This window comes from Lonchura striata, chromosome 6 (genome assembly GCF_046129695.1).
Source record: "Lonchura striata isolate bLonStr1 chromosome 6, bLonStr1.mat, whole genome shotgun sequence".
In the NCBI taxonomy this organism is placed as follows: domain Eukaryota; kingdom Metazoa; phylum Chordata; class Aves; order Passeriformes; family Estrildidae; genus Lonchura; species Lonchura striata.
The window spans coordinates 17,044,553-17,070,972 of NC_134608.1; the positions used below are offsets into that span (position 1 = coordinate 17,044,553).

Below are 26,420 nucleotides of genomic sequence, written 5' to 3' on the forward strand. Positions count from 1 at the left end.
AACAAGTGAGTAGGATGAACTCTCCTATCTAATCAAATGGAATAAAATGTGACTGGTAATGCCATTCCCAGCCATGGTGATACTTCATCCTACTTATTATAGCTACCTACATATGGGCTAAAACTCAGCATAATAAAATCTTTCTATCTAAAGTGGTTCACAGTCTGTAGTCAGTTATTTTCCTGCTACCGCTTTGTCATATCAGCAATAACTGCACTTGCCACAAGCATTTGAATGACCTGTCATAGGAGAGACTTGCCCTGCAAACAATCTCTGTACTCTGCAGTCCTGTTAAATAATGTGTGTACTGAACCTGAGTACAAGAATGATCTCACCCTGTGTATTGTTTTCTGTGTAGTGTCCACCATTATTAAGACTGCATGTCCTATATCCCAGAGAAAGGCTCATGTAAGGAAACAATTATTTCCCTTTTCTTTTCAGCATGCATATTTTATTCCTGCTAGTTTTGTCAGCAGCATACAAAAGCTGAGTGCTGAAGCCTGCAGATTTCTTGTTCTCTCCTGACACTGAGTCCCACACATATCTCAGTCAGGGAGCAATTGGTCTCCTTTCATGTGTCCACTGTAGGAGTACACATGAGGGAAAGCCTGAAATAGGACCTTTTAATTTGACAAATGGGAAGTACAAAGATGCTGGGTTGCCACTGTTGCTGGCTAAGGCATCCCCTCTCAGCAGCATCTGGGCTGAGTTCAGCATATTCATATAGGTTTGTGAGCATGCAGTTTCTCCTAGTCACCAAAAGGTTCACAAATGATCATGCAAAGAGATAAAGAAAAGAACCTGGTGTTTAACTGTACCTTTCTCTCTCCATTGTTTGGTGCCAGCTAGGTAAATACCAGCTCCTCCATGATGTGACTGCTGTCTAATCTCGTGTAAAGTCCTGCCTCAGGAATAGCATCCACAGGTGGATTTGCCTTGCTTGCATGAAAAGATAGTCAAACACTGCAATTTCCCCAAGTCCCCAGAGTCCCAGTACTACTTCTTTTTCACAGAGAAAAAGACAAGGCCATGTGGAGGAAGAATTTGAATGCTGGTATGGGACTACTTGCTGAGCCTGCACGGTGCTTACTTTAAAGCAGCTGCGGTTGGGGTTGTGTTGCCTTGTGAAAGATATCAGCAAAGCAGCCCAAATCCACAGGGAGCAGAGGAATGGCAGGGAATGGAGGAAGGGGTCCCAGGAGGCTGAGAGCAAGCACAGGTGGGGTCTGCCACAGCCAGGGTCAAGGATTCTCAAGTCCTAAGGATTTTAAGGGTGTAAAACTCCACTGAGACTCAGCTCCTTCCTGCAGTATTTCCCAGCCTAGGAAAGGAGGGTCATGGAGTTGGACCACTTGGCTGAGTGAAATAAATAGAAATGAGAATTAAATGTTTATTGAAGAGTGGTATTCACTTTAATGTGTTTTCCTGTTACGTAGAAACGAATTAGCAATTTCTACAGATCTGATACCCAAAGAATGCACCTCTGAACTGACCTGACTGCATGAGTTCTGGCTGCACCTTGGTCTGCATGTGGGTTTGAGAGGTTTGGTCTGTGGCCAAAAGCAATCTGAATCCCAACTGTGCTTGTTTTATGAGTGACTCTAATTGCTGAATTAAACAAAAATAAGGGGGGAAAAAACATACAAAGAATTTTTTAACTGTAATAAAGCCTGTTTGATATTTCCATGCTTAGTATTGAAGTGACCCATCATTTGGATTCATCACTTCAACCTACTTTGCTCCAAGAACTATGAAGAAACAATACTTTTTAACAGAAGCTGTACTACAACACATTAAAAAAAGAGCTCACTCTCTCAGAGATGAAGATGTCTCCTTGGACTAATGTTCAGCTGCTGTATTTTCTGGCTTTTGGTTGATTTATCCATGCAGCCATAATATCATTTTATGTTTCATTTCCTAGCTTTCTAAAGGAAACAAGAAAAATAAAAATGTAATTTAATGCACTCCACAATGACTATTTAAGCATTGCATCATCCGAAAGGCTGTCACTAACTAGTAAGTGGTCCCAATGATAAGACAGCATTACCTAGCAACTGCAGAGAAGTTATTAACCCTTTTCTGACAACTGTATTCACCACTGAAGCTGGAAATAGCTTGTAGCAAACAAATGCATATATCCCAATGCCTGCAAAAAAACCCAAAGCTCCTTCCATCTTGTGATTATGGTGTGAACATTTTTCTCTGTAATTCTGAAAAGATGCCCAATTCAGTTTTGCAAAAGGACATATGAGGCCCACATGGCTGTGCAGGCAGCTTCTGAGAAAAAAGGGAAGTGTGATGAATCATTCTAGTGCTACATGTGCAGACATTGGGTGATACAGGGTTTTTTTCACTAGCCTGAGGAATGATGACTGGTTAAAAAAATACTAGGGTTCTCAGGAGGTTTACAGTTATTATTTGAACAGGTCATGAGTCTTTGCAGCTCTCCCGAACATTATTTAGAGAGCATGTTTTGTTCATCCAGTATGCTGAAAAGTAGAAAGAGTTAGCTGTAAGCCTTAAATTTAAATAAAATCTATGAGAAAAAAGCAAAATTAAACCTAAACCCTGCTATGATTCACATGGGAATGGACAGATCCTGAGGGATAAAGCACCTGGGTGCTACCTCCTAGGCTCACATCCTCTCCTGATGAATGCTACCAGTCCCTGAGTTGGGGCAACTTCCAGAAAAGTCCTGAGACGGCTTTTACTGCAGGACTGAAATCTGAAATCCACACTGGGAAACAGAGCAAGGACCTCCACTGCAGCTGCAGTACAGCTGCATGCCAGGAAACCAGCAGCAGAAGCAAGTGCTGTGGACAGGAAGAATGTGGGAGAGGCACCAAGAACCAGGTCTGCACACTGAGGACTAGACAGGCTCCCAGCAGCACAGCATCTCCGTGGACTGTTATCTTCTTAAGATTCAAGAGCATGCCATCTTTTCCTGTGTGGTCTTGCACAAAATGTTCATGTCCAGGACATTGCCAGACACAGAGGGAGCTCAAACCCTTTTTTTTGTGTGAATAAAGAGTGGAGGAAAAAGTCTGTGTCCTTCTGTTTCCCATGCCTCATTTGACAGGTTTCCAGGTCCTCAGAAAAACCTCTATGGTGATGCAAGCAGACTCTGTCTATCTTCAAAAACTGTCTTTTTTTCATTTTTGTTTGAATACATGTTTAATGCGTATGCATAGCAAAAACATAACAGCCCAAGTTGTAGGTCTTTTCTTAAATTGCACTAGCCACGAACTAAGCAAGCCAGGAGATTAAGCAAGTGTGAGGAGAGCAAGAGAAATCCAGAAAAGAGCAGCAAGAAGGGCAGAGTAATTGCTTTTCATGTCCCACAAAGATGGTCCGGACAAACATCAGTCTAATTGGAGCAATTCTTCAGTATTTTATTCCAAATAAATAAGCCGTCCAACTCTATTATATATGACGTTGTATATTTGTTCCAATGATCTTTAACTGGGTAATGGGAACTGTACTGATTTGTGTGTTTTCATTCCAAATTACTAAAACAAGCTTTGCAAAATCTCCCCAGAAAAACATGATGTCCTGTTAAATCACTACTCCAATATGATTATAAAAAAACCTGACTCTTATTACTCTGTTAGTTTCTCATAAGCTGTAATAAAGCAGAGCAATAACTAGCCAGCATGAAAGAGTGAGCATTTCCAGCTAAAGTGCAGAGAAGTAGATAGGACCTAATTTGTGTTCTGCAAAGCCTCAAGCCAGCCAGAGGCTGACAGTCTCCCTCTCGCTGACTTCACTAGAAATCTCTCAGCACCTCACAGGATTGCAGAGCACCTGGTAATATCGACCTCATCAGTGCAGGTCCAAGCACTCAGTGTTCACATCAGCTGCTAACATAAATTATAGTTGAAGGGATACAGTATGAGCTAATCCAAACACTAGTGAACACCTTCACTGTTTCACTGGGTCAGAAAAAGTACACTCATTTAGCCATCCATGCAAGTATCAATCAATGATTTTGCAGTATTTCCATATCATAAAATATGTACATACATTGAATCTACTGATCTTGTTGCCTACAAATACTGCTGATGCCTAGGAATTTCCTAAGCCATCCACAGAGTTTTTAGGACTGTCTTTAAGGGTCTGAGCCAAACCCCAGATCCTGAGCCTTCTTTGATGCTAGGATCGTTTTTATACCACCAATTACAGTTATTTCTCTTATTTTAGTTTACCAATTTCTTAATAGCAACAAGACACTTGTTAGACACGTGCATTTGACTGTGAGGAGATTATTGCACAGTATATTTTTGAAGTTCATTTGGTCTGTGACCTTGCGTCCTCTAACATCATCCAAATAGGCACTGGATTTACAAAATAGCAATGCATTGAAAAGAGGCCAGATTTTTTTCCAGAATAGTTGCCATTCTGCAGATTCTGTTCTCTTTTCAGCTGAGATATTACTGACTTTGAAAACCTGGTCCCTGGATAGTCTGCAAGATATTAGTTAAACTAGAGAAATTATTTTATATAACTTTATATTAACCCTAGCATTGCACAACGAAGTGATTAGAAACTTCTCTTCGACATATCCTGGAACTTGTCCACTTGAACATTTTGCATTTAATTTCTTTGTTAATTTTCTTTCTAAAGAAAAAAAAAAAAAAACAAAAAACACTTATGGGTGATGGCATAAAGGTGATAGTCAATCTCCTCCATAATATTAATCTTGAAGAGTGACCAACCCAAATATGTTTGCTCCAAAATTGATGTTTCTCTTTTCATTTTATTTTCTAAGTTAGAAAGGGGTGAAAAAGGAAGATAGTAATGTAAGCTGGGTTTCATTCTTGACCACAGCAGCTACTTCAGAAGATCTCACAATGATTTATGTGCATATATCTTTTATTTAATTTCCTTATCTTTTTAAATGGGTTGTGAATAATTCAGGCAATGACTGTTTGGATAACAGTATGTGCACCCCTGAAGATTGAAATCTTCTAATTACCCCATAAAAGATACAGCCTGGAACTCATAACACCAGGTTTCCTTATCCCACCTACCCACAGCCCAGGGCTCATCCCTATGCATGAGTCCTTTGCTATCCAGCTCCCAATTAGGTCTCAGCTTGTCCTTCAAGACATCCAACAAGGCTGACAGTGAAGATAACATCCATAAGAGCCCACTTGCCCTGGGGGAAGTCAACTGTCACTATCAAACTTGTTCCAGCAAAAAATTAAATATTTGGCATATGATAATAGCATACCTGTCACTATTGCCTCAGATCAGCCTTCAACCTCACCAGACAGAGGGTCATAAATCCTTACTGAGCTCTTCTTTTCATTTCCCAGTAAGTCCTCCTCTGAGCGTTAGTTCTTGAGCTCATTGACCTGAGTACACACTTAAGAAACTCTGCTAGTTATCTAAAGAAAAGACAAAATGAAAACAGGCAGAAACTGAGTTAATCACTTGGACATATGGAAATAATGTGACAATGCTGTTTATATGCAGTCAGGCAGTTCCCTAATAGCATCACTGCAAAACACTCAGGGTGTTTTAACTGGGAAAAAAAAAAAACAAACCAAAACAAAGCAAGGGAGATGCATAAGACAGCCAGAATTTGATGGATTTTACTGAAAGCTCTTCTTCTGCTTAGTTTGCTGTGGGCATAATAAACATGATCTCTAATTGCTACAGAATATTTAAAATCTACAGCAAAATTCAAGCCAAAAAAATGAGACAACTGCCAATGTTCCATTCACAAACCTGCACACAGCCAGTATCCAGCTGTAAGATGTTTCCTTCTCTGTGTTTATATCCCAGGTGGCAGCACTGGGAGTTGCTGAGCAGAGACCAGTTTCCTCCAGCCATCCCCACCTGCCAAATGCAAATGTCCCGTCACATTTCCCTGGGCCGGGCAGCCGGGGCAGCAGTCAGTGGCCACAGCATCCACAGCATCCGGCGCAGTGGCTGCTCCGCTCCTGTGGGCACAGGGAAGTTTTGGCTGGGCAGGAAGGAACCGGCTCCATGGCTGACTTCCTTGTGAAGGACAATAAAACAGAGAGTGGGGACCTCACACCAGCCTGATTGCTCGAATAATGATATCAACAACAACAATAAATCCCTTTTCCCAGCCCACTCCTGTGGAGCAGCCAGAAGGGACTTTAAGTAATTCCCAGCAGCCGGAGCATTGTGTGGGGCTCTCGTGGCTGGTTTAGGCTGGGCTCCTCAGCTGCCTGTGCTGATGGCAGCAGCAGAGTGCTTGGGAAGTGACTGGTACCTAGCAGGTACCTGAGCCCAAGTCTCCAGCAGGCCAGCACGTGTGTCACCACAGCAGTGAGTCCCTGTCCCTCCACAAAGGGCGACAGTCAGGACACTGGGCCAAACCTCGCTGCCCGAGCAGCCCTCGGTCACCACTGCAACGCACGGAGCCTTGGGCTCTGCTTGCAGGGTGGCCTGCAGAGCCACATCGTTTAAAGTCACTGCTGTGTGCCCTTAGCCTGCTGAAAACAAGGACATCTCTTTAGCAGCTGGAGTAACACCAGACTGGGAGACAGTAGGTCCCCTGCCACAGCAACATCTGGGAAAGGGAAATAGGCAACCATGGGTAAGGTAATACTACAAGGAGGTCTCTGCAGACTGAGAGCAGACATTTGCTGGCAGTAACTCAACTTGCAAGTCACATCTGAACCAATGAACTTGGGCTGGATGTTTCTGCACCATATTCTTTTTTCTAGACCATTTCCTAAACTATTCAAAATGGGGAAGATGCTTACATTTGATTTTGACACTAAGTATTAATTTGGGACCTGCTATACCTTCTTTGTAGTCTCTGTTTCACTAGTTTTAAAACTGGTGGGATGAAATAGAAAAATCGGGCTAGAGGTGAAAAAAGCAACTAGAAAATATAGTTATGTCTTTTAAACCACTCATAAGTGTTCCGTATATGCTTTAAGTCCTCATCTCACAGTTTTCAAACAACTAGCTCATAATCAAGCTTAGTCCCTTGTAAGATAAGTCATAAACTCTGGTCTGCTAATATTTTAAAAATTGAGGAGAACTGCATGTAGGCAATAACTGGATATAGAGCAAACACCCTAAAAGAGTAGTACCCAGCTTGGAAACATGGATTGCAGCACAGGAGATAGAGTCAGCTTTGAAGACTAGGCAGAAAGCCAAGCCATCCCTAGTCATAGCTGGAACTGGAAACACAAAGGATTGCATCCCACTCCTCCCAAGTCACTGTTCCCTAAACCCTTGCTCAGCTTAACGCAGGCTGTGGCAGCTTTGCCTCTGCAGTAGGGCTGCTATCATTTGTAGTAGGTTGCATTCCCAAGGCCATTTGCATGTTTCACATTTTTTATCTATTTTAGATCTTCCCTCACACACTTCTGCCCCCTCTTGCCTCTATTCTCTGCAGGGATTCTCCCAGAGCTGGCTCTACAGAAATCTGTCATCATCCTTAGCAGAGCTCTTCTTTGTGAGTGCTTTGCCAAACACACTCATCTTCTATTCCTCCCTAAGTCCATCAGTCAGGCTTTTCTACCTTTGTTTATGTCAGTAACACCTTTTTCTTTGTAAACCTTTCTTCTCTTTTTATAATAAAAAAATTAAGTTAAACCACAAAGCCTCATTTTGTAAAACTTTGTCTGACCTAGATTGCTAGAATCAAAGAAATTCTGAGCTAATGATGATGAATCTGCCTTGTTCAGCTAATCATGCCTAATTGCCAGAGTTCATGGGCACTGAGCTGTCAGTGCAGGAACAGAATGAAATGATCACAGAGTGGTGCTTTCACTGATTTGTGCTGAAAAGAGTGATGAAGTTTTATTATTTGGAAACATAAAATTGAGATAAAATTTGCTGGAAGGTGATAAATTTGCAAAATAGGTCAAATCCCAGACTGAAGTATTTAACAGCAACCTATTCACTCAGCAAGAAGTACCAAATTCATTAGAAAATCTGCAGGTAAGAAGACTTTGCCAATCTAATACAGTAAAACTGAAGAGATGAAATAAATTCTCAAATTAGCAGTCAAAAGCGTGCAGCCAGAAATAGCCCTAAAAAATGGTTCAATTTTCTCACCAATTCAGCTGTGTGACCTAATGCTGGTTCCAATTGTTATTGCATTAACTGTTCATATTAAGTTAATCTTGAATTTGGTCAAGACAATACCTGGCATGTTGTAAATCACTAAAAATACCTACATTGTCATACAAGTAAAGTATATGACCTCTGGGTAGTATCTTAGGAACTAAAACTGCATATGAGGTTTAGTATTGTTCTAGTAATTAAAAATCTGCAAACAGATATCTTCATATTTCACCCTTGAACTAATAACATCATTTGACTGGCTGTGTGAAGTAGCTTGCATGTGATGGATATTAATTATAAACAAGAATCTGAATTTTCCCCTATCCTATTAAAAAGAGAAACACTAAATTACATTCCATTATTTCATAGCAAGCAATGTACTGCAAAAGTCTGAAAAAGGTACCTAGCTATATATATTTTATTAGATAATACCTTTTCATTTATACATACTCACTAGTGGCAACAGCTTTGCTATGAAAAGGCTTTTTTGCCACATCAGAGAAGGAAGGTTATTTTCCCCCAAATAGCAACTACCTACTGCATGGAATCAGACCTAATGTGTTTAAGTACAGAGTATTAAAATGACATTATTATAAATATGGCTTCATAAAACTTCAAACTACCACAATAATTTAATATCAGTGCAATCAAACTTTATGTGACTTTTTGTGTGGGCAGACTTCTGCAATTGAGAGTTTCTTGCTTGTACTTTTATGTGTGGGTACTCCTGCAGTAGTTCAGCAAATAGTAACTGATGTCCTAATCTAAAGCTGCCTATTAGCAGAGTTAGGTTCAATGAGGTGGTATTTGTAGAATAGGAAAAGTGTGTCATGACATATAAGAAGAGATGGAGATTAGGTAAGAAGGGAAGACAAAAGAGAGAGGAGAGTTGGTAGGAGAAGAGCTGGGAGGGCTCTCTGTGTTGGTCCCTGTATAACTTTCCTCCCTGTCTGCACCACATTGTAGCCCTAAGTTTAAAAGGTAATGCATTGATAGCTGTTGGGAGCAACCCACGTGCAAAGACTGTTTCTTATAAATCTGCTGCATTTTAGATTCAAGATGGCTGAGTATCCTTGGTGGATAAGTGACTGCTTAAACTTGCATCTAGTATGAGTCTGCTCAAAAATGGATAGCAAAGCTCTTTGTGAAGGCAAGAAGGTATGAGAGTAGTTCAGAAGATATGAGTGGTGCACTCCATGTTTACAAAAGCAGTAACTTCTGAGACAAAAGCAGTGTTTCAGGAAAGCAGTGAGGCAGAGCAGTGGACCCTCACAGGTGGCACTGATGACCAAGGTGGATTTCCAACAGCTGCCTCACCCTAGACTAAGTATCTCCAGCTTGAAGCTTGGGGCAGCCTGTACTGTATCTTTTCTTTTTTGCAGCCAAACCTCTCTGCTGCTGTAAGTCAAGCAGGTCAGGCAGGGCTCAGATCCACACCTGCAACCTGGGGCCTGAGCAGAGCACAAGAAAACTTTGGTCTATGCCCTGACCGAAGAGATCACCCTGACTTAGGCAACTTAGAGAATAAAGTTGTCTGGTGAGAAATCAACTAATTAGGACCAAAAGTTGTGGGAATGGAGATCTGGAAGAAGATATATCATTGGCAGCCCTTATTAGTGAGAGAAATAGATGGGTACTGGTTTAGGCTGGGGTAGAGTTTCTTCCTAGTTGCTCGTACAGTGCTCGGTTTTGGATTTGTGACATAAAAAATGTTGATAACAAAGGGATGTTTTAGCTATCACTGAGCAGTGTGCTTGCACACCATCAAGACTTTTTCTTGGGCTTCTCACCCCACCCCACCAGCAAGCAGGCGAGGCATGCACAGACAGAGGGAATGCAGCCAGGTGAGCCGACTTCAACTGTCCCAAGGGAACTGCCCAGAGAAGCTGTGGATGCCCCATCCCTGGCAATGTTCAAGGCCAAGCTGGATGGGGCATTGAGCAACCCAGTCCAGTGGAAGAGGGGTTGGAACTAGATGATCTTTTAGGTCTCTTCCAACCCAAACCATTCTGTGATATTCCATACCAGATGGTATCATGCTCAGCAATAAAGTCTGGGGGAAGAAGAAGGAAGGGGGAATGTTGTTGGAGTTATTGTGTTTGTTTTCTCAAATAATCATTAAATGGGATGGAACCCTGCTTTCCTAGGGATGGCTGAGAACCTGCCTGCCCATGGGGTATAGTGAATTAATCCCTTGTTTTGCTTTATTTGTGCATGTGCATGATCTTTCCTGATCAAATTCTCTAAATCTCAATCCATGAATTTTCTCACTTTTATTCTTCTGATTCTCTCCCCCACCCCACTGGGGAGGGGAGCAAGCCAGTGGCTGGTGGGGCTGAGTTCCCAATTGGAGTTATCCCATGACTGCAGAAATGAAAAAAGAGTAAGGACTGTGGGACAAGGAAATCTAGAAAAGTCTGAGAGGTACAAGCTGGGCCTGACATGGCTAGAGAGTAAAATGGAGAGGAAGGGAGCAGGCAGGTCAGGAAGAGAACAGAAGGTATGGGGTCATGGTTACAGGGGATGGGTGGAAAAGCTTAGGACCATTAAAGCCCAGCTTCCTGCAGAGCCTTGAGCTGCTCCCACAGTCCTGAATCCACATTTCCCCTGCAAATCTTTGGGCAAAGCACTCTCTCCCCATGCTGGGTTGCCTGAGGAAGCTTGCTGCTCCTCTGCTACCTCAAGAGGTCACAGAAGCCTGTGCAGAACCCAATGGCAGCAGGTCCGATGACTCACTGGGGTGTCACCATGATGCCACACAACCGAGTTTCCTGTGGTGGGGGTGTAGTTCTGCTTTCCCTTTTGTGGTAATACATTACAGGACTGAAACAGCAATGAAAGTACAAGGTTATGCTGGAAAGCACAAAGTGCTGCAATTGAGGGGGTTTGCCACATTTATTCCCCTACTCTCCTTTCACAAATGATCAGTTCCACCAGCTTCCCCCTGTTTTGTGGTCCTAGCATGAAATTACCCTATTTTCTTCAGTTTGTTCTCTTCCCTGCTGCTCTGGGCATGAATTGGTGTGGTGCAATGAAAGAAATGCTGCATAGTTGATGTATTTTCTTCTTTTGCATGAACAAGGCAACACATAGTGAATGATATGGGGGCTGAAAGAAGGCAGCTGATCTGCTGGGTAATGCAGGCCACAGCTGCCCTGGAAAACAAGTGCTCTTGGTCTTTGCATGGAGCCCTGTGTGGGGTGGGATCAATCACTCAGACTCATCTGTCTACAGGCAGTCGCTTCTTCCAAAACGCTGGACAAGAACGGCCTGACCCAGAGGCTCAGACGGGTTTTCAGACTTGAAAGATGCTCTTACTGACAAGGTGTCTTTGTACCACACATAAGGCATGATTATGATTCTGACAAATGAAAATGTCTCACATTGAACTCTCAGAAATACTGCTTTGGATTTCAGTGCACCTCAGCTCCTTTTGTTTGGGGAGGATAAAGCATGTCCTCAATTCACTGTGTGTCCTTAAAAGAACGCAGCATTTGTGAAGCACTCAGACACCTAAGAGCCATGGGAGAATAATAATTCTGACTTTGGATCGAAGTCCAAAGCACTACCCACTGCATAGTGGCTAGTGACTAGGGTATGGATAGAATGATGCATTCAAAAGAAAGTTGCAATGCAATGCTTTTTAATAGCACTGATGGAAAGATGCTGAGGGCAGTATAGAATGAGGTAAGACAGTGTCACGATGTTTTGCAATCACATTTGCAATAGACCAGTCTCAAGTTTCATGGATAACCTCAATTGGATTTTTTTGAGTACTTAATTTTGTAGCTCTAAGACCATTTTTCTTGAATAGTATTTTGCACATATGCAAGTGTTTAATACAGAAATGAATAATGACCTGAGCTACTTAAGAAATTACTTTCCTCTACAAATTAAGTTGATGGAAAATAGATCAGCAAGGCTATTTTCACACTTTAGCTATGCTTTTGTAACTATAAGATAGTGCAAGATGTCTTCCTTGATACTAAAAATCTGCTTTACTTACTGACTTAATTTACTGATTGAATCTTCTTGTCTTTAATTCAGCTATGTAATGTGGACAGCATCATACACACTGTCAGGGCACCTGGTATATTTGTGCAGGAATTTTTATATATCTAAAGAAACAAATTAGTTATTAGGAAATAGCTATCAAATTTTAAGTTAAAACCCTTGAGAAACTAATTTTGTTGATACAGCACAGAGATGCTTAGACAGCTAAATACTCTGGGCTAAAATTTCTCTCCACAATATAGTCAGTAAAACCTTTATGAAATTGTGGTCATATTTTGTCTCCTAACAGACTACCTGCAAGAAATTATTATTTTAAATATATTCTTTTAAAAAGCTGAGAACAAGCAGAGCACATTTGGCAAGTTCTGAACAGCAGCAGGCTGACAGCTTTTCCATGTTGTATATTTTCAGGTAAATATGAAATTAGCATGGAGCAGGGTGGAGCTATGAGGAGCCAGGACAACTGGACAAACTGAGTACCAGCACCACTGCTGAAAACAATTCAGGGAGTCCACAATTAAATATTTACAGCCTTATGGACAACAAGAACTTGGCAGGACAAGACTATAAAGCAGTCCCATGGACAGGTATTCTTTTAAATCTCTCTCCATCCGTTTCTTTCACCATACCCTTTTTCAGAATGCTTGCTATACTGACAGCATTATTATTGCCAATCCCACTGCAAACTGGTAAAATGGGGAATGCTTTTTAATGCCTTTTTATGGCTTTCTCAGTTGATTCAGTTGGTTCCTGTTCACATATTGTGTTCATTTTAAATGCCGCAAATTTTAGAGCAAGCATGACATTTGTTGAAGAATCTGTTTTTGAAATAGATCATATTTAGAGATCTGGAAATAAATAATATTCAGAAATAATTTTGATTAATTTTTACATTATTAGAACAGTTTTCATATTGTACTTCAACCACTATTTTAGGAATTGTTTTTGTCAGGAAAATGCTGTACTATGAATAATTCTTTCAGTATTTCTGTGAATGCTGACTTCTAAGGCAACTGAAATGAAAGAAGCTCCGAGAAGGTCTGTGCAAGATTTTCCAGTCAATGAAACTTCTATGAAAGATCAAAACAAGAAAACACCACAAATGAGGCTGTGGTACCCACTGCCAGGCACATCTAGCTTTGTCCCTCACCTGCAGGCATGCTGGAAAGGACAACTTGCAACTTCTTTTTGAGGGTCACTGGTGGTAATGCTGGGAGATTTGCTTCTCAACTTTCTTTAGCATTGCTCCACAGCGCTGGTCTCCACAGGGATATGGGAGAAATTTCACCCTGTGATACAATTTTTTTTTGTATTAAATATTTGCAGGTTTTTCTCCTGGAGTTTAATGGTTTGAAGGCCAAAAGGGCTGTGCTGTGCTTTGAAGTGTGCGCTGCTCCTGGTTACAGTCATCAGTCGGATAGAGAGCAACACTAATTTACTGCTAGATAACAACTATGCCTAATCATCTATGAGACTGTAAGAGGTTTTCTTGCTGTCTACCTAATCAGCAGGTCTGCCATTTATTGGGATACTTGTTCACTTCGGTTCAAAACCCAATTTATTACTATTAAAGAAATTACCAACTCTTTTAAATAAATATCCTTTAACTGCTACCCTAGGATAACGCACTGATTGGGGTTCTTAGAAAACATAAAATCCACTAAATACTTGAGCCTTCATGCAAAGTTTCTATAGTCAACAACATCAAGAATCTTTGGAATCCCAGTTCTTTACAAAATTCATCATGTAATTCATTACTTCACAATCTTGTATTTTGATTTTTAAAAATACCCAATATCATTAATATTTTGGAATTGCAATGCTGTTAGGAAAAAAATCCCCACACAACCTGGTACATTTGTCTTGCTGATTTTAAAGATCCCCCCACTCTACTTGAAAATAAAATATTTAGTTTCCTAAACGTCAGTCAGGAGAACCAGGGCATCAGCCTTCACTGCCTATGTTCACTTGACAGTTCTGTTTGTGTATCAGAAGAACATGCTGTGATTCTGCCACAGTCCCATGTCAGATTTCACTTAGCAAATTGAAAAAAAAAAAAAAACCTAAACAAGAAAACACCATAACTCAAACCAACCAAGCATCACCCCCCCACACCCCATGAACAAACAAACGAACCAAACCAAAAAAAACCCAAACTAAAACAACACTATGAAATAAAAAGAACTCAAACCCTAACAGGATTGCAGTGTTCCAGTTAGTCTCATGGCAGGGGATAAGCAAGCTGTATTAACTCTGGTATTTCTAAACCCCAAGACTGTGGTTTTAGTCTAGGACATTGTCATCTGGGAACAAGAATCTGCATTCACATCACACACGTGCTGCAATCCAGGGCCCAGGACACAGCCCCACCCTGCCCCGCGCTGCCCTGGCCAGGGCGCAGGGCCTGGCAGCCACAGTCCCCTGCCCAGCCCCACCCCATGTGCACCTAAGGCATCACTAAGGTACAGGGTCCTTTGTTAAAGTTTCTCATAATGTCTGTGTTTCTGAAGCTGTGCAAGTGTGACAAATGGTTGGGGATTAAGAATTTCCTGTATCAGTAACCCTCCCCACCCCTCACTCCAGCCCATCCCAGCAAACAAAACAAATGCCCCATACCTGGAGATGTTTCGATACCTGAATTATTAATAAAATAAGCATGATAATGAATAATCTATGTTAGGCATTTTCTTACCCTTTATTTTTTCATTATGATCAGAAGAGGAATATGATTAACAGCAGTTTAAACTTTAGCAGTACAATTGCAGTATTAAATATAAAACTACACTGCAAGTTGATGTGTTTTAAAAATGGTTATGTATACTCTAGCCTTAAATTTATGTATCAAATACAAGTAGCTCAGCTGTTTCTTGCCTTGACAATTAACATATCTAACAGGTTTCAACAAGCCAGACATCCATCTTTTCCATAAAAAAAAATAAGCAAGCACACCAACTCTTATTCATAGCAAGAGGGGTAAAGACTCAACACTTTCCTGAGTGTTGTGCAAATAATAACAGGTTCAAGAAAGTCAGTTAAATAAATTTAATGATAAACCTAAACCTAAGCTGGAGGACCTTTTGATTAACTTCATATTTCATATATTATTTGCATCAGTTGAGAGCAACATGAGTTACAGAACTTCCATGAAAACAAGCCACTTACAAGCAGGTGTTTAAGCTTGATCAGTTTATTAAAAGGATTATATGACACGGTTGCCTGCAATAGCAGGGGACTGGATCTGATGACCCAGGAAGTTCTTTCCAGTCCCATGTTTCTAAGCCATGCACCAAGTGTATCCAGCCCACACTTTCACATTTGGAAAAAGCCAAAGCCACACACACGCACTCACAGGAAAAAAAAAATTAAAAAAATTTTTAAATACCTTGATGACACCATTTCATTTTTCTAGTTATTCACTATGCAGAAGGGAACAGAGCTTAAGTCCTGTACAGAGGATACATTTACTCGAGGTTGATGTGGTACTGAAGTCAGTTAATAATTAGATACCTCCAGGCAGATTCAGTTACAGGGCATACCAACACTGCACACTGCCAGACAATTTCTAATCAAGCCAAGAACCTCTTGCAGGATGAGGTCTCTGCTAGCAAGCACAGAGCACACTGAGTAAGCTAAAAGCAGCTGTTCTTAGGTGAACTACCCTACCAACCATGAGTGAATGACAGATAGATGGTAAGAAGCATTTACCTACTAGACAAGATCTCTGCACACTCAGGCAGAAGTAATTAGTTCAGAGCTGCAACCAATGTTCCTGCCTTGCCGGTCTCTTGAGTACATTCTCTTTAAAAGCTGGTCGACAGAATCAGTGCAGCCAGTCTCAAGCACTACTTTAGTAGTTTGCAGCTGCTATGCAAGACTCTACTTTCAAATGGTAAGTCAGACATTCCCATCATTGAGGCCAGTTTGCTAGGACAGCATTCACAGCCACGGTATTAAGCCTTTGCAACAAATAGATATCTAAACGATTGCCTACATTCAGCCCATCTAACTTTTAGGCACTTGGTTAAGGTGTCTGGGTCCCTTGTCACCCAGAACTCCCCCCACCCCCCAGGGGAAAAAAAATAAAAATCACTGAAGGCAGGTAGTCTCAATTGCCTTCTGGAGGTGGTTCTTGACCCCCTCCCACCACTGAGCAAACCAAGTTCTTAACACACGCACCTCAGTTAGACAGGATGAATGGAGACTTGTATTTCTTTCTAGAGATGGTATCAATACTCTCCAAAACCAAATGCAATCAAACAATTATGGTTTTCAACCCATTACATTTGGAAACAAAAACTTACAGTCAGTAATTATGCTGTAGTCCCTCCCTCCCAAGCATAAAAGCCTTCCACATGGAGGCTCTGCTTAAAAGAAAAAAAAAGAAAAAAGAGAAGAAGCATTCTTCTTTCAGACAAAGAAGAGTGCACACGGCTGCTTTGCCACTCATTCATGGGGAAGCTGAAGGATCAGAGAACACTTATTCAGAGAACTGGAATGACTAAGCACTGCTAGTGCATGCAAAGCAGAAGTAACAAGATCATTTTTAAATTAACCCTAGTCCTCTTCTCCACCCCACAAAATTCATGCAAGTGTTTGAGAAGTCAAGACATAATAGCCCCAGTTTCCAAAAAAGCTTAATTTGGTTTTTTAAAATACATATTGTAAAATGTCCTTCTGATTTCTGTGGGCAGATAAATGCATTTTTGGCATGTTTGAGAATCACAGATATCTATGAAGTCCATGCTGTTTAAATTCTCCCACTAGTTTTTATAACCTGTCAAAAAAACATAAGCAACCTATACATGTTTCCCCAGTATTGACATGCATGCTCAGAGCTCTCCACTGTAGTGAAATGAGGTGTTACTTCTGTGCTGATAGTTGACGAGTCAGCATTACACGACTTTGAGACCAACTAAATTAACATTGTCGTAATATGAAAGGCAAGCACAAGTTCATTTATTTATAGCAAAGGTCTTGGGTTACAGGAGGTCAGTTCTTGCCATCTTGAAAAGATAGGGGATAACTTATTGCATACATGTGCATTATAATTTAGCAGCAAGTCATTCATAGAAACACTTCCTTCCTACTGCTTTTTTGGTTTATTATCTCAATTATATATATATATTTTAACTTTACAAAGCATTTAACACCACCTTTAAGTTAATGGTCTTTTATTGGAAAAAAAAGACTAGCATTTACAACTTGGAATGGACATAAACTGTAATATCTTGAACAGCAATGTTGATAGTTGTGCTGAAGTCCACAGGCTACTCCGCCAGCTCCAAGTCATGGTACAGAAGGTTTTAAAAATATGAGAGTCCAAAGATGCTCCCTTGGTGAAGGTTTCTTTTAAAAATTTTGTGAACGGTAACAGCCTGACACCCGTTTCACTATAGTGCAATGCAGACAACGTTAAACCAGTATTTTAACACAGACATGCCATCCATAGTTAAGATCATCCTATTTTTGGAGCACACTGCTACGTACAGGAGAACCATTCAACCTTTAGGGCATTTTCTTTAAGTTTTGCATCCTTCAACCATTTTGCTGCATACCATCCTGAGGTATAAACCAATTTTAAAGTAAACCAGCTATGACAATTTATACTACAAATTGAACTAGAATCCACTGTTGAACAAGAAAGTGGATCCTTTAGGTTTTTTTTCCTTTTAATACACATGTCTGACTGTGCTCAATTGTCAAGCTGCATGCATGAAAAACTGGCCAGCCCAAACAGTGTAATAGTCATTAGCAAATGGAACTTTCGAGTTCACTAAGTGCTTCCTTTTTTTTTTTATTTTCAAGGTAGTACAATTATTTATATTGTAAAACTGATGTTTAACTTTATCTTTTAGGGACAGGACCACCAACCATTACATGCAGTTTGTGGACAGAAGGTAATTTGACATTCAGTTTTGCTATACAGAAACAGAATGAATAAATGAACATTTTTTTTTTTGCAAGAGGTAAGTAAAAGATTCAATTTGATTCTTCTAGAGGAAAAAAGGTGTAAAGGAGGTCTCTTCACTTTGCAGTCATCATCTGTACGAATTCTGAAAAGATAAAGAGTCACTGTGATTTACTGTCTCCAGTGTACTTCAAATCAAAAGTGTCTAAAACACAGCTGGCATTAAAAAAAGCACCTTTCACTGCATCTAAGGTTCTGTCCAAAGAAGCGGACAAGCAAACTAGTGTCTCAAGTATTAAAAATTAATGCCCTATGCAACAGCCTTTCCTCTGTCTGAATAATGGTTTTGAGTCAAGACAAGCATCTTTTTACCTTCATAGTTGACTTGCCCATCCCCATCAATGTCTGCTTCTCTGATCATTTCATCTACTTCTTCATCTGTTAGCTTTTCTCCTAAGTTTGTCATAACATGGCGTAGTTCTGCTGCACTGATGTAGCCGTTGCCATCCTAGGAGAAAAGAGTTGCACAAGACCATGAACAACAATCCCGACATTGACTAACGTGGAAACTACACCTAGGTTTCCAGTAACTGCTTCTTAAGCAGCCTTACAGCACCTGGGACAGATGTACAAATCTGGCACACTGTACAAATTGAAGTATGTATTAGTTCCCCTGCCTTCTGAGGCATGCATGACACCATATCCTTCCATACAATCATTGTGCTGTAATAACAACTGCATGCCTGACTTGTAGTTGTGATAAGGTATTTTTAATGTTTTTAAAGAGCTTTCAAAAATAAACAGAAAAAAAACAAAAAAAGTTTTTGTTTAGTCTCTGCTGCCTAAGCAAGGTCAAAAAGAGACCCGCTTCCCCACCAGCAAGAATGAAGTCAGCTTTCTCTTCTGTGATAACACTGCCTCTAAAACCAGATGGCAGCTATGTTAGGCTTCTTGGATAAGGTGATAAAGAACAAATCAAACAAGCATTTAAATTGTACTCATAAGGAGTTTTGAGAAGTTTTATGGCAAAATTAAAAAGAGAAGAGAAATAGATACTTCTAAGCCAGTGTCCCCATTTGCAACATCAAACCTAAAGTTCACTCTGAACCACTTCAGAAATTCCATACGCTGGAAGAATACACTATCTAGTAGATAACCTACCTCAGTGGCTTTAAACACTAATCTTGTCTGCAGAAATACCCCCACATTTTCAGCAAAGTACTAGAGACAGACACTTTTTTCTACAAAAAGTAGTAGCGAAGTCTTCTTCCACACATATATGTGCAAGATTTTTACATCTGCACCAGCCACTACTCCACACAATTCTTGTAAAACATCTGTCATGCTCAAACAACCTGAAGAGGGGAACTCCTGTTCTAGAAAACAGACATATGCCCAGGTATTCTTAAACAAGGTCAAGGGAGCTGAGCTCTTAAGTTTTCATAAAAGCAACCTCAAACTTCACATTTTGAGAAGAGAACATGCAATACTTTGTGTCCCTCCAAATACCGATGACATAATCCTAACTTCAAAAGCTTCCGTAGGGTAGTACAAAACCATGTGCATCCATGCAAATGTTTCTCCTTTCCCCCTAAAGTCAAAAGGTAGAGAAAAATCCCCCTTCTCTACCCACACGTCTCAACCCCCCCCACTCTCCACCCCACACCAAGCATTAAGTCCCACTAATCTCTGTTTCTAAGGAAAGGCCAGAAAGTTTTCCTCATGGATGAGCCTAAAGCTTAGACCTCACTGTATAAAGCAAGTAGAACCAGGCTGAAACAGTCCTGCTTCTATATTCAGAACAATCTGTTATGTTTCCAACTCCTCTTTCTCCTCCTAGACAAGAAGAGAGAAAACACTAAGGAAAATACAGACATCATTACTGCTTTTGAAGAGTAGCTGTACTTTTAGTAATACCTTGTCAAAGACTCGGAATGCCTCACGGATTTCTTCCTCGCTGTCTGTGTCCTTCATTTTTCTGGCCATCATGGTTAAAAATTCAGGGAAGTCGATAGTGCCATTGCCTTAATAAAAAGAAACTTCAAATAATTAAACTTCCAAGCTTTTCTTCACTAACAAAAAACCAAAAATCTGACATTTGACTTAGCCAGGGACAAGATTTCCAGATGCTCTGTTAACTGTCCTTATAGACTAATAGGTTCTTTCTAAATTGCTACCACTGTCTTTTTGCTATTATAACATGCAGCAGCCAGAGCAGCCACTCTGTTCCAGCACAAAATCAACTGCTGCCTTCTTTCAAGGACAAGCCACACCATTTGCCACCAAAGCTACAAGTAAAATGTCAGTCTGATGCTTCAAGGTTAACCAATAAATAGACTTATTTTTATTTCAAATAACTCCCACAAAAATCAACCTTTTAATTTCTTTATAATCTGTCAATTGTTGTGTCTTCCAGGAAGAACTCCTATTAAGCTGTCATTACAATCCAAGGCTATCTAATATTTGGGAACATCACACATCACTGAACTGTAAATACTTTCTTCTTTCTAAAAAATCAACTACCTTATCAACCAAAGTTACACACAACAAAAGCAACAAACCATTCTAAGGGGCAACAAGAACCTGCAAATTCCAGTGACACGAGAAAAGCTGACATTATTTGTTATTACTGATAAGCTTAGCTGTAGGTGTTCTTACAGGTATTTTACTGCAAAACTGAAAATCCTTGTTGACATCCAGGCCTCACCCCTAAGATTAAGCTTTTCATTCAAAGCAAAGATTTATATTTCAGGCTGCTCAAAGCTGAGGAAAAAGCCGTATGGTATAGAAGTTAGATTTGTATAGTCAGGACTCGGCTCTATATGCCAAGGCACATTAAGTAGTTCACAAAACCATATTGAACAGTTTAGTGTGCAAGTAAGATCTACCCACTGATTTAAAGAAGCATACAAATTCATTGTGCAACAAATGAAGTTTAAGAAAATCCTTGTATCCTAGGGATTCCAGCCTGAGACATACAAAGGTATTTATCATCATGGCCAGCTTTACGTATTGGTAAAATATGAACACAAGTCCCACATTCAGTTTTGAAAACAACCTCAATGAACATGCAAAAGAATAGCAATGCATTCTGCTGTAAACCAGATTTAAACAATTGGGCAGGCATACTCATCTGAAGTCCTCAGTCCCATTCTGTTTTAAATCCACCAGAGCAGCATTTTGGTCTGCAGCCTAAAGAAGCTACTATACACATACTCTACATACCACTGCAGACACTGAAGCTTTTCAGTTTCTGCAAAGACTTAGCAGTTCAAGTCAACTTACTTTTTTTAAGAAAGTAGCTTATTTAATATGGCCTGAAAATGCAATAATTTATATGCTTGCCAATATGCTTTCACTCTTCTTTACAAAATGGTTAGAGAAAATATCACAACCAACATACAAGACTAAAGGCTTGACATCCCTGAGCAGGGGAAATATTATTCCTTTATAAAACTGTTAGCCTATGTGGAGTTCAGAAACACAGCATGTGTTTCAATATGGGCTTTCTGGTGTTCATTTAAAATAATTCTGTTAGCCTTGCTATGGGAAGGGTTTTCTGCCTTTACCTCCAATAGACCCTCTCTAGCTATTAGGGATTTACTACATTAGATAGACTACATACTCTTCCTGTTGTGCTAAACTTCCATTGAAAACACTATTCCACTTCTAACACATTTTTTGCCTTAGTCAAAACCACAGACATTGGTAAAGCTATTAAAACCAGCATGGGCTGAAAACCAGAAAAGCTGGATGGAAAGACAGGTTAATGGTAGGTCAGGGCAAGTCACCTATCAATAGGAAGCCTGTGACCCATAAAATATTAAAGACAAATAGCATAACTTTGTCTCTGCCCATTGCCTGTTTTCAGTCTCATGAATACTGCTAGCAGCTTTGACATTCTTCTGAGTTTAGAGTCTATCTGGCACTTTGAAACTGCTATAAGAGCTCTATGTCATAGTCTTGTCAATGCAGTTTAAGCCCAGGTGTGGAGGTCATACACATTAAAGATGATCAGAGCACCTTCCCAACACTTACCATCAGCATCTACCTCGTTGATCATATCCTGTAATTCTGCTTCTGTTGGATTTTGACCCAGTGACCTCATGACAGTTCCCAGTTCTTTTGTTGTGATAGTACCATCACCATCTTTGTCAAATAGGGAAAAGGCTTCCTTGAATTCTAGAGACAGAAACAGTCCCAGTGTTTAGAGATATCACCAGCATGATAAAACCACAGACTAAAAATGCACTCTACTGACAAAGCCTGGCACAATTCTAAGAAACATTTTTTCTCTTTATCTAACTGTCCTTGTATTGAGAGAACACTCTCAAACAGAAATAAAAAATTACTTACAATACCAACACAATATTCATAGTAAATTCAAACTTATTTCATGTAGCTATTTATCTGCATTAATAACTCTGTAATTCATTTCCATGCATCTGCATCTTGCCTGAGGCACAGTTGCTCCACAAACAACAGCTGTCTGAAATAAGGGAAAGGAGCCACAGGATTCTCTTAACAATTAATAGACTTAAAGGAACAAAGGCATGGCCATTTACCACTTATTTTTAAGTAAGCAGACAATAAGAATTGGTGTTGGCCACAAATCGGTGTCTGGTCTCCAGAAGGTCAAATAATGCTTCTCCTGACCAGCCTGAATTACAGGCAGTTTGTTAAAAGATTTATTTAAAAGACACTGACTTATAAAATGTGCAATAAACCAATGTGAGGTTTATTTGTTGCTGTTTCATTTGTAGTTGATCTTCACTCTATTAAAGAGTACCTAGGTCTCCTTTGACTCTAAGTAGTTAATTTGAGTCTAGTAATTATTTCTGTTTGCCAGAAATCTAGGAGAACTTAGCTCAAGTCTGAACAGCTAAAAAAATATCATTATCTGTAGTCAAGAAGTCTAAATTAAGAGGCAATGAACCAGTAATCTTCCAGAATATTTTTAGTTTGGGATTTTTTAAGTGACTGTTTTTCAAAAGTGGCAGTACAGATTTAAAATTGTCAAAGATGTTTTTTTTCCACTAGGCTTGAGATAATATATTTTCTTTTAGTCACAAGAGCTAGCAAAAAAAAAAAAAAATTGTCATCAACACACTTACCAGCAATCTGTTCTTCAGTCAGCTGATCAGCCTACACGAAGAATAGAACACTTTAGAATATTGTTTACTGCCAGCTCTGTCAAGCCATGAGGCACTTCTTTTAATTTCAGAAGTGATTTATCATTACGTTTATGAAGTCACTTTCAAACCCTGAAATTCTGTCTCTACAAGGAGACTGCACTCACCTACACCATGCAGCCGTTTCCAAAAACATATGCTAACTCAGTTTGAAACTGCGTATAAAGAACCAAACACAATTCTGCAACTTGATGAATCAGATTTGGTCCAGTGAAGGACATAGGGCAGGCTCTTTGCAATTGGTCCGAGAGGCACAAAATGCCCAAAGCCATGTGTCAGGGTTTCACAGCACATGGCATTCCCAGCAGAGCATTGCGGGGGCACCGCACACGCGTGGGCTAAAACTGCACCCACTGCTCCAGCCCTGCCCAGCTCACCGCAGCAGGCTCCAGCCCTCTGCCAGCCCCACAGGAGGGGCTCTGCTGCAAATTACATCCGATTAATTACATCACAGTGTTACAGAGATTTTTTGCCACCCCTGACAAAGAAAATTCGTTTTCACGCATCATATTTTTCCATTCAGTCAAGCAGTTTAAGGTGCCTCATCCTGACATGCAGGTTGTTTTATATAAAATTTTAAGTGGCAGGATTTAAAATGCCTGCTTATGACCTTCTGTACATCAAGGGGCACTTCTGCATACAAAGCTCTGCAATTCAGTGGGCAATCGAAAGGGCTTTCTAGAGCTTGGTTGTGATAGTCACATCCTTCCAGAAGCCTCTCCCTATATATGGATAGAGCATCACAAAAAGCTCCAATTTGGACTCAAAGGTGCTAACTAGTTCTTTATGGAAAAATATGCCTTTTTCTAGTAAAGTAAAAAAAAAGGAATTTTACGTGCCTAATTACAGATAATACGAATGCAAGGTACTAACGTGTTTTAAACACATTTTACTGCACTATTTTTACAAACAGAACAGAGAATTTTGTAGGTCAGAGAAGGTAGGCAAACCCTTCTTGTCCTAAAATATTAAGTTTTAAAACCATCTAACTGCAACAAAGAGCAACAAATACAATGGAGAATCAATCAGCTATGCAATGTTAAGCTCTTGCATGAAAAAGGATAGGGTTAAAAATCATCTCTATATGTTAAGGAAAATACACAGATCTCACCGGTGGGGGGTTTCTTTTAAGGTCTGTACGTAATGATTAAATAATTCCCCACATGCAGTGTGTTGGAGGATGGAGAAAAGGGTATACATGCTAACAGCTAAAGACAGTCTCCTTTAATAACTGCAAAAAGCTTGTGCTCAAAATCCGGCTCGACTTCCTGCACTCTTAGCGATTTTCCAGAAAATGAGAGGTTTCACTTAAAGATTATCTAAGGAATTTACATAACAGACTCACTGCCCTGCAGAACAGGAAACAGAGCCACACCTTGGCAAAAAACCTCCAGCCCACAGCACCAGTTCATTGCCCCATTAATCGGAGCTCGCTAAACGTTTCTAAAAATCATATTTCAAATTTAAAAAAAAAAAAAACAAAACAAAACCCCAGAACCTTCGCACACCCAGCGATGCCCGAGGACACAACCCAACCCTACACTGCCAAGGGGTTCACCTTCCCGAGCAACAGGCACAGCCACTAGCTATCCCCACAGCTACAGGACAAAGGTACCCAGCCAGGGCTGGAGCAATCGCTCCCACCCAGCCAAGTCATCAAATCCTGTCCTGGTGATGTCAGCCTTCTACGGGAAGGGGAGATGGAGAGACTCGAGGAACACCCACGTTGCCAAAAAGTGATTACAGGTCAATCTGCAACTGTTTCTCCGCTCTCGTAGGAAGCGAAAAACCGCCGGGAAAATCCCAGCCCTTCCTCTTGCTCTCTTTTGCGAGCACTCCGCAGATGATGCGATGCGTTCCGGCGGGCATCGCCCGGCCGGCGGGGCGGGAGGCTCGCAGTCCGCCGGCGCAACAGGCGCCCTTTCCGGCCAGCAGCCACCCACTGCTGCAGTGCGTCCCCGTTTCCCCTCCCTCCCTCTCCAGCCGGCAGCCACACCACGTCCTCATCACCCAGCCGCGAGGGCTCCCGGGCTCCGCGGCCAGCTTTCCCTCCCCATCGCCTTTCTTCCAGCGGGCAGCCGGGGCAGGAGCTCTTCCCCCGCAGACCCTGGGGAGAAGGGAGGCTGCGCCCCTCCCGCCCCGAGCCCCCCGTGCGGGAGCTGGGCCGCTTCCAACCGAGCAACTCGCACAACGCCCCGGTCCCCGCGGCCGGCGGGTGCGCGGGGGCCGGGAGGAAGAGGAGGAGACATGATGTAATGCAGACAGCGATGGGCTTCGCCGCCGCGGCTGCGTTTTTTGGGGGGGGACTGGGGAGGACGGCGGGGGCGCAGTAGCTGCAGAGCGGTGCCCTCCCCCGGCCGCCCCCCCGCTCCCTGCGCAGTGCAGCTGGTGCCGGAGCCGAGCGGGATCCTCGCCCGCAAACCCGCGCCCCGCCCCGCAGCGCGCCCTAGCCGGTGCTGGGGCCGTAGCCCCGGGGAGACGCGCCCAGCCCTTTCCGCAGGGGAGGGAAGGCGAGGCGGGGCGGGAGGGCGCGGGTCCGGGGCGCCCACACGGCAGGCCCAGGGAAGGGGGAAGGAAGCGGCGGAAGAGGAAGGGCCGCAGCTCCGCAGCGATCCCGCGCAAGGCGGCGGGGGGTAGGGAGAGGAAGAGTCCGCAGCCACCGACCCGCTCACCCCGCGGAGCCCCGGGCGGGAAGGGCCCCCGCGAGACTCCCCCCACCCCCGCTTCTCCCCGGGAATAGCCCGGCTCCACCAACCCGGCCGTCCCCAGCCCCGCAGCGAGCGCACTGCGCACCAGCCCCCGCGCCAGCCCGGGCACCCCGCGCCGCGCCCGGCGGGTCGAGCGAGCGAACGAGCCCCCTACCATGGCGCGGCGGCGGCGGGCCCGGCGGCGGCTGCACGAACTGCGCGACCACAAGCGGCGGCGGCTGCTGCCTCCTCCCGGCGCGGCTCACAGAGTGCTGGGGCTGTGAGCCTGCGCCGCCCGCTATATACGTGGGGCTGTATCCCTCCGCCGGAGCGGGGCCCTTTTCCCTCCTCCCCGGCGCGGTATGTGCGAGGTGACTGCGGCGGGCGGCCCTGCCCCCTCGGCGGCCGGCCCCTCCCCCGGCGGGGCCGCGCCCGCAGCCCCGCGGCCGCAGCCCCGAGGGCAGCCGGGAGCCGCCGGTGCCTCTTCTCTGCCAAGCGCCGGGGCCGGCGCAGCCCGCGGGGAGCCGCCGCTCCCAGGCTGGAACCCTGGAGTGAGGG

At 42.3% G+C, this 26,420-nt stretch overlaps 1 protein-coding gene across 1 annotated transcript; it reads right to left on the reverse strand.

Annotated features, from left to right (window-relative positions):
* Positions 1–17,837: 17,837 nt before the first annotated feature.
* CALM1 (calmodulin 1) lies at positions 17,838–26,152 on the reverse strand. Its single transcript, XM_021531930.2, has 6 exons — positions 26,038–26,152; positions 23,098–23,128; positions 22,022–22,165; positions 19,901–20,007; positions 18,356–18,491; positions 17,838–18,128 (listed from the first exon to the last, which is right to left on the reverse strand). Exons 1-6 carry the CDS (start codon positions 26,038–26,040, stop codon positions 18,100–18,102), a joined length of 450 nt encoding a protein of 149 aa, XP_021387605.1. The 5' UTR covers positions 26,041–26,152; the 3' UTR covers positions 17,838–18,099.
* Between the last annotated feature and the right edge of the window lie 268 nt (positions 26,153–26,420).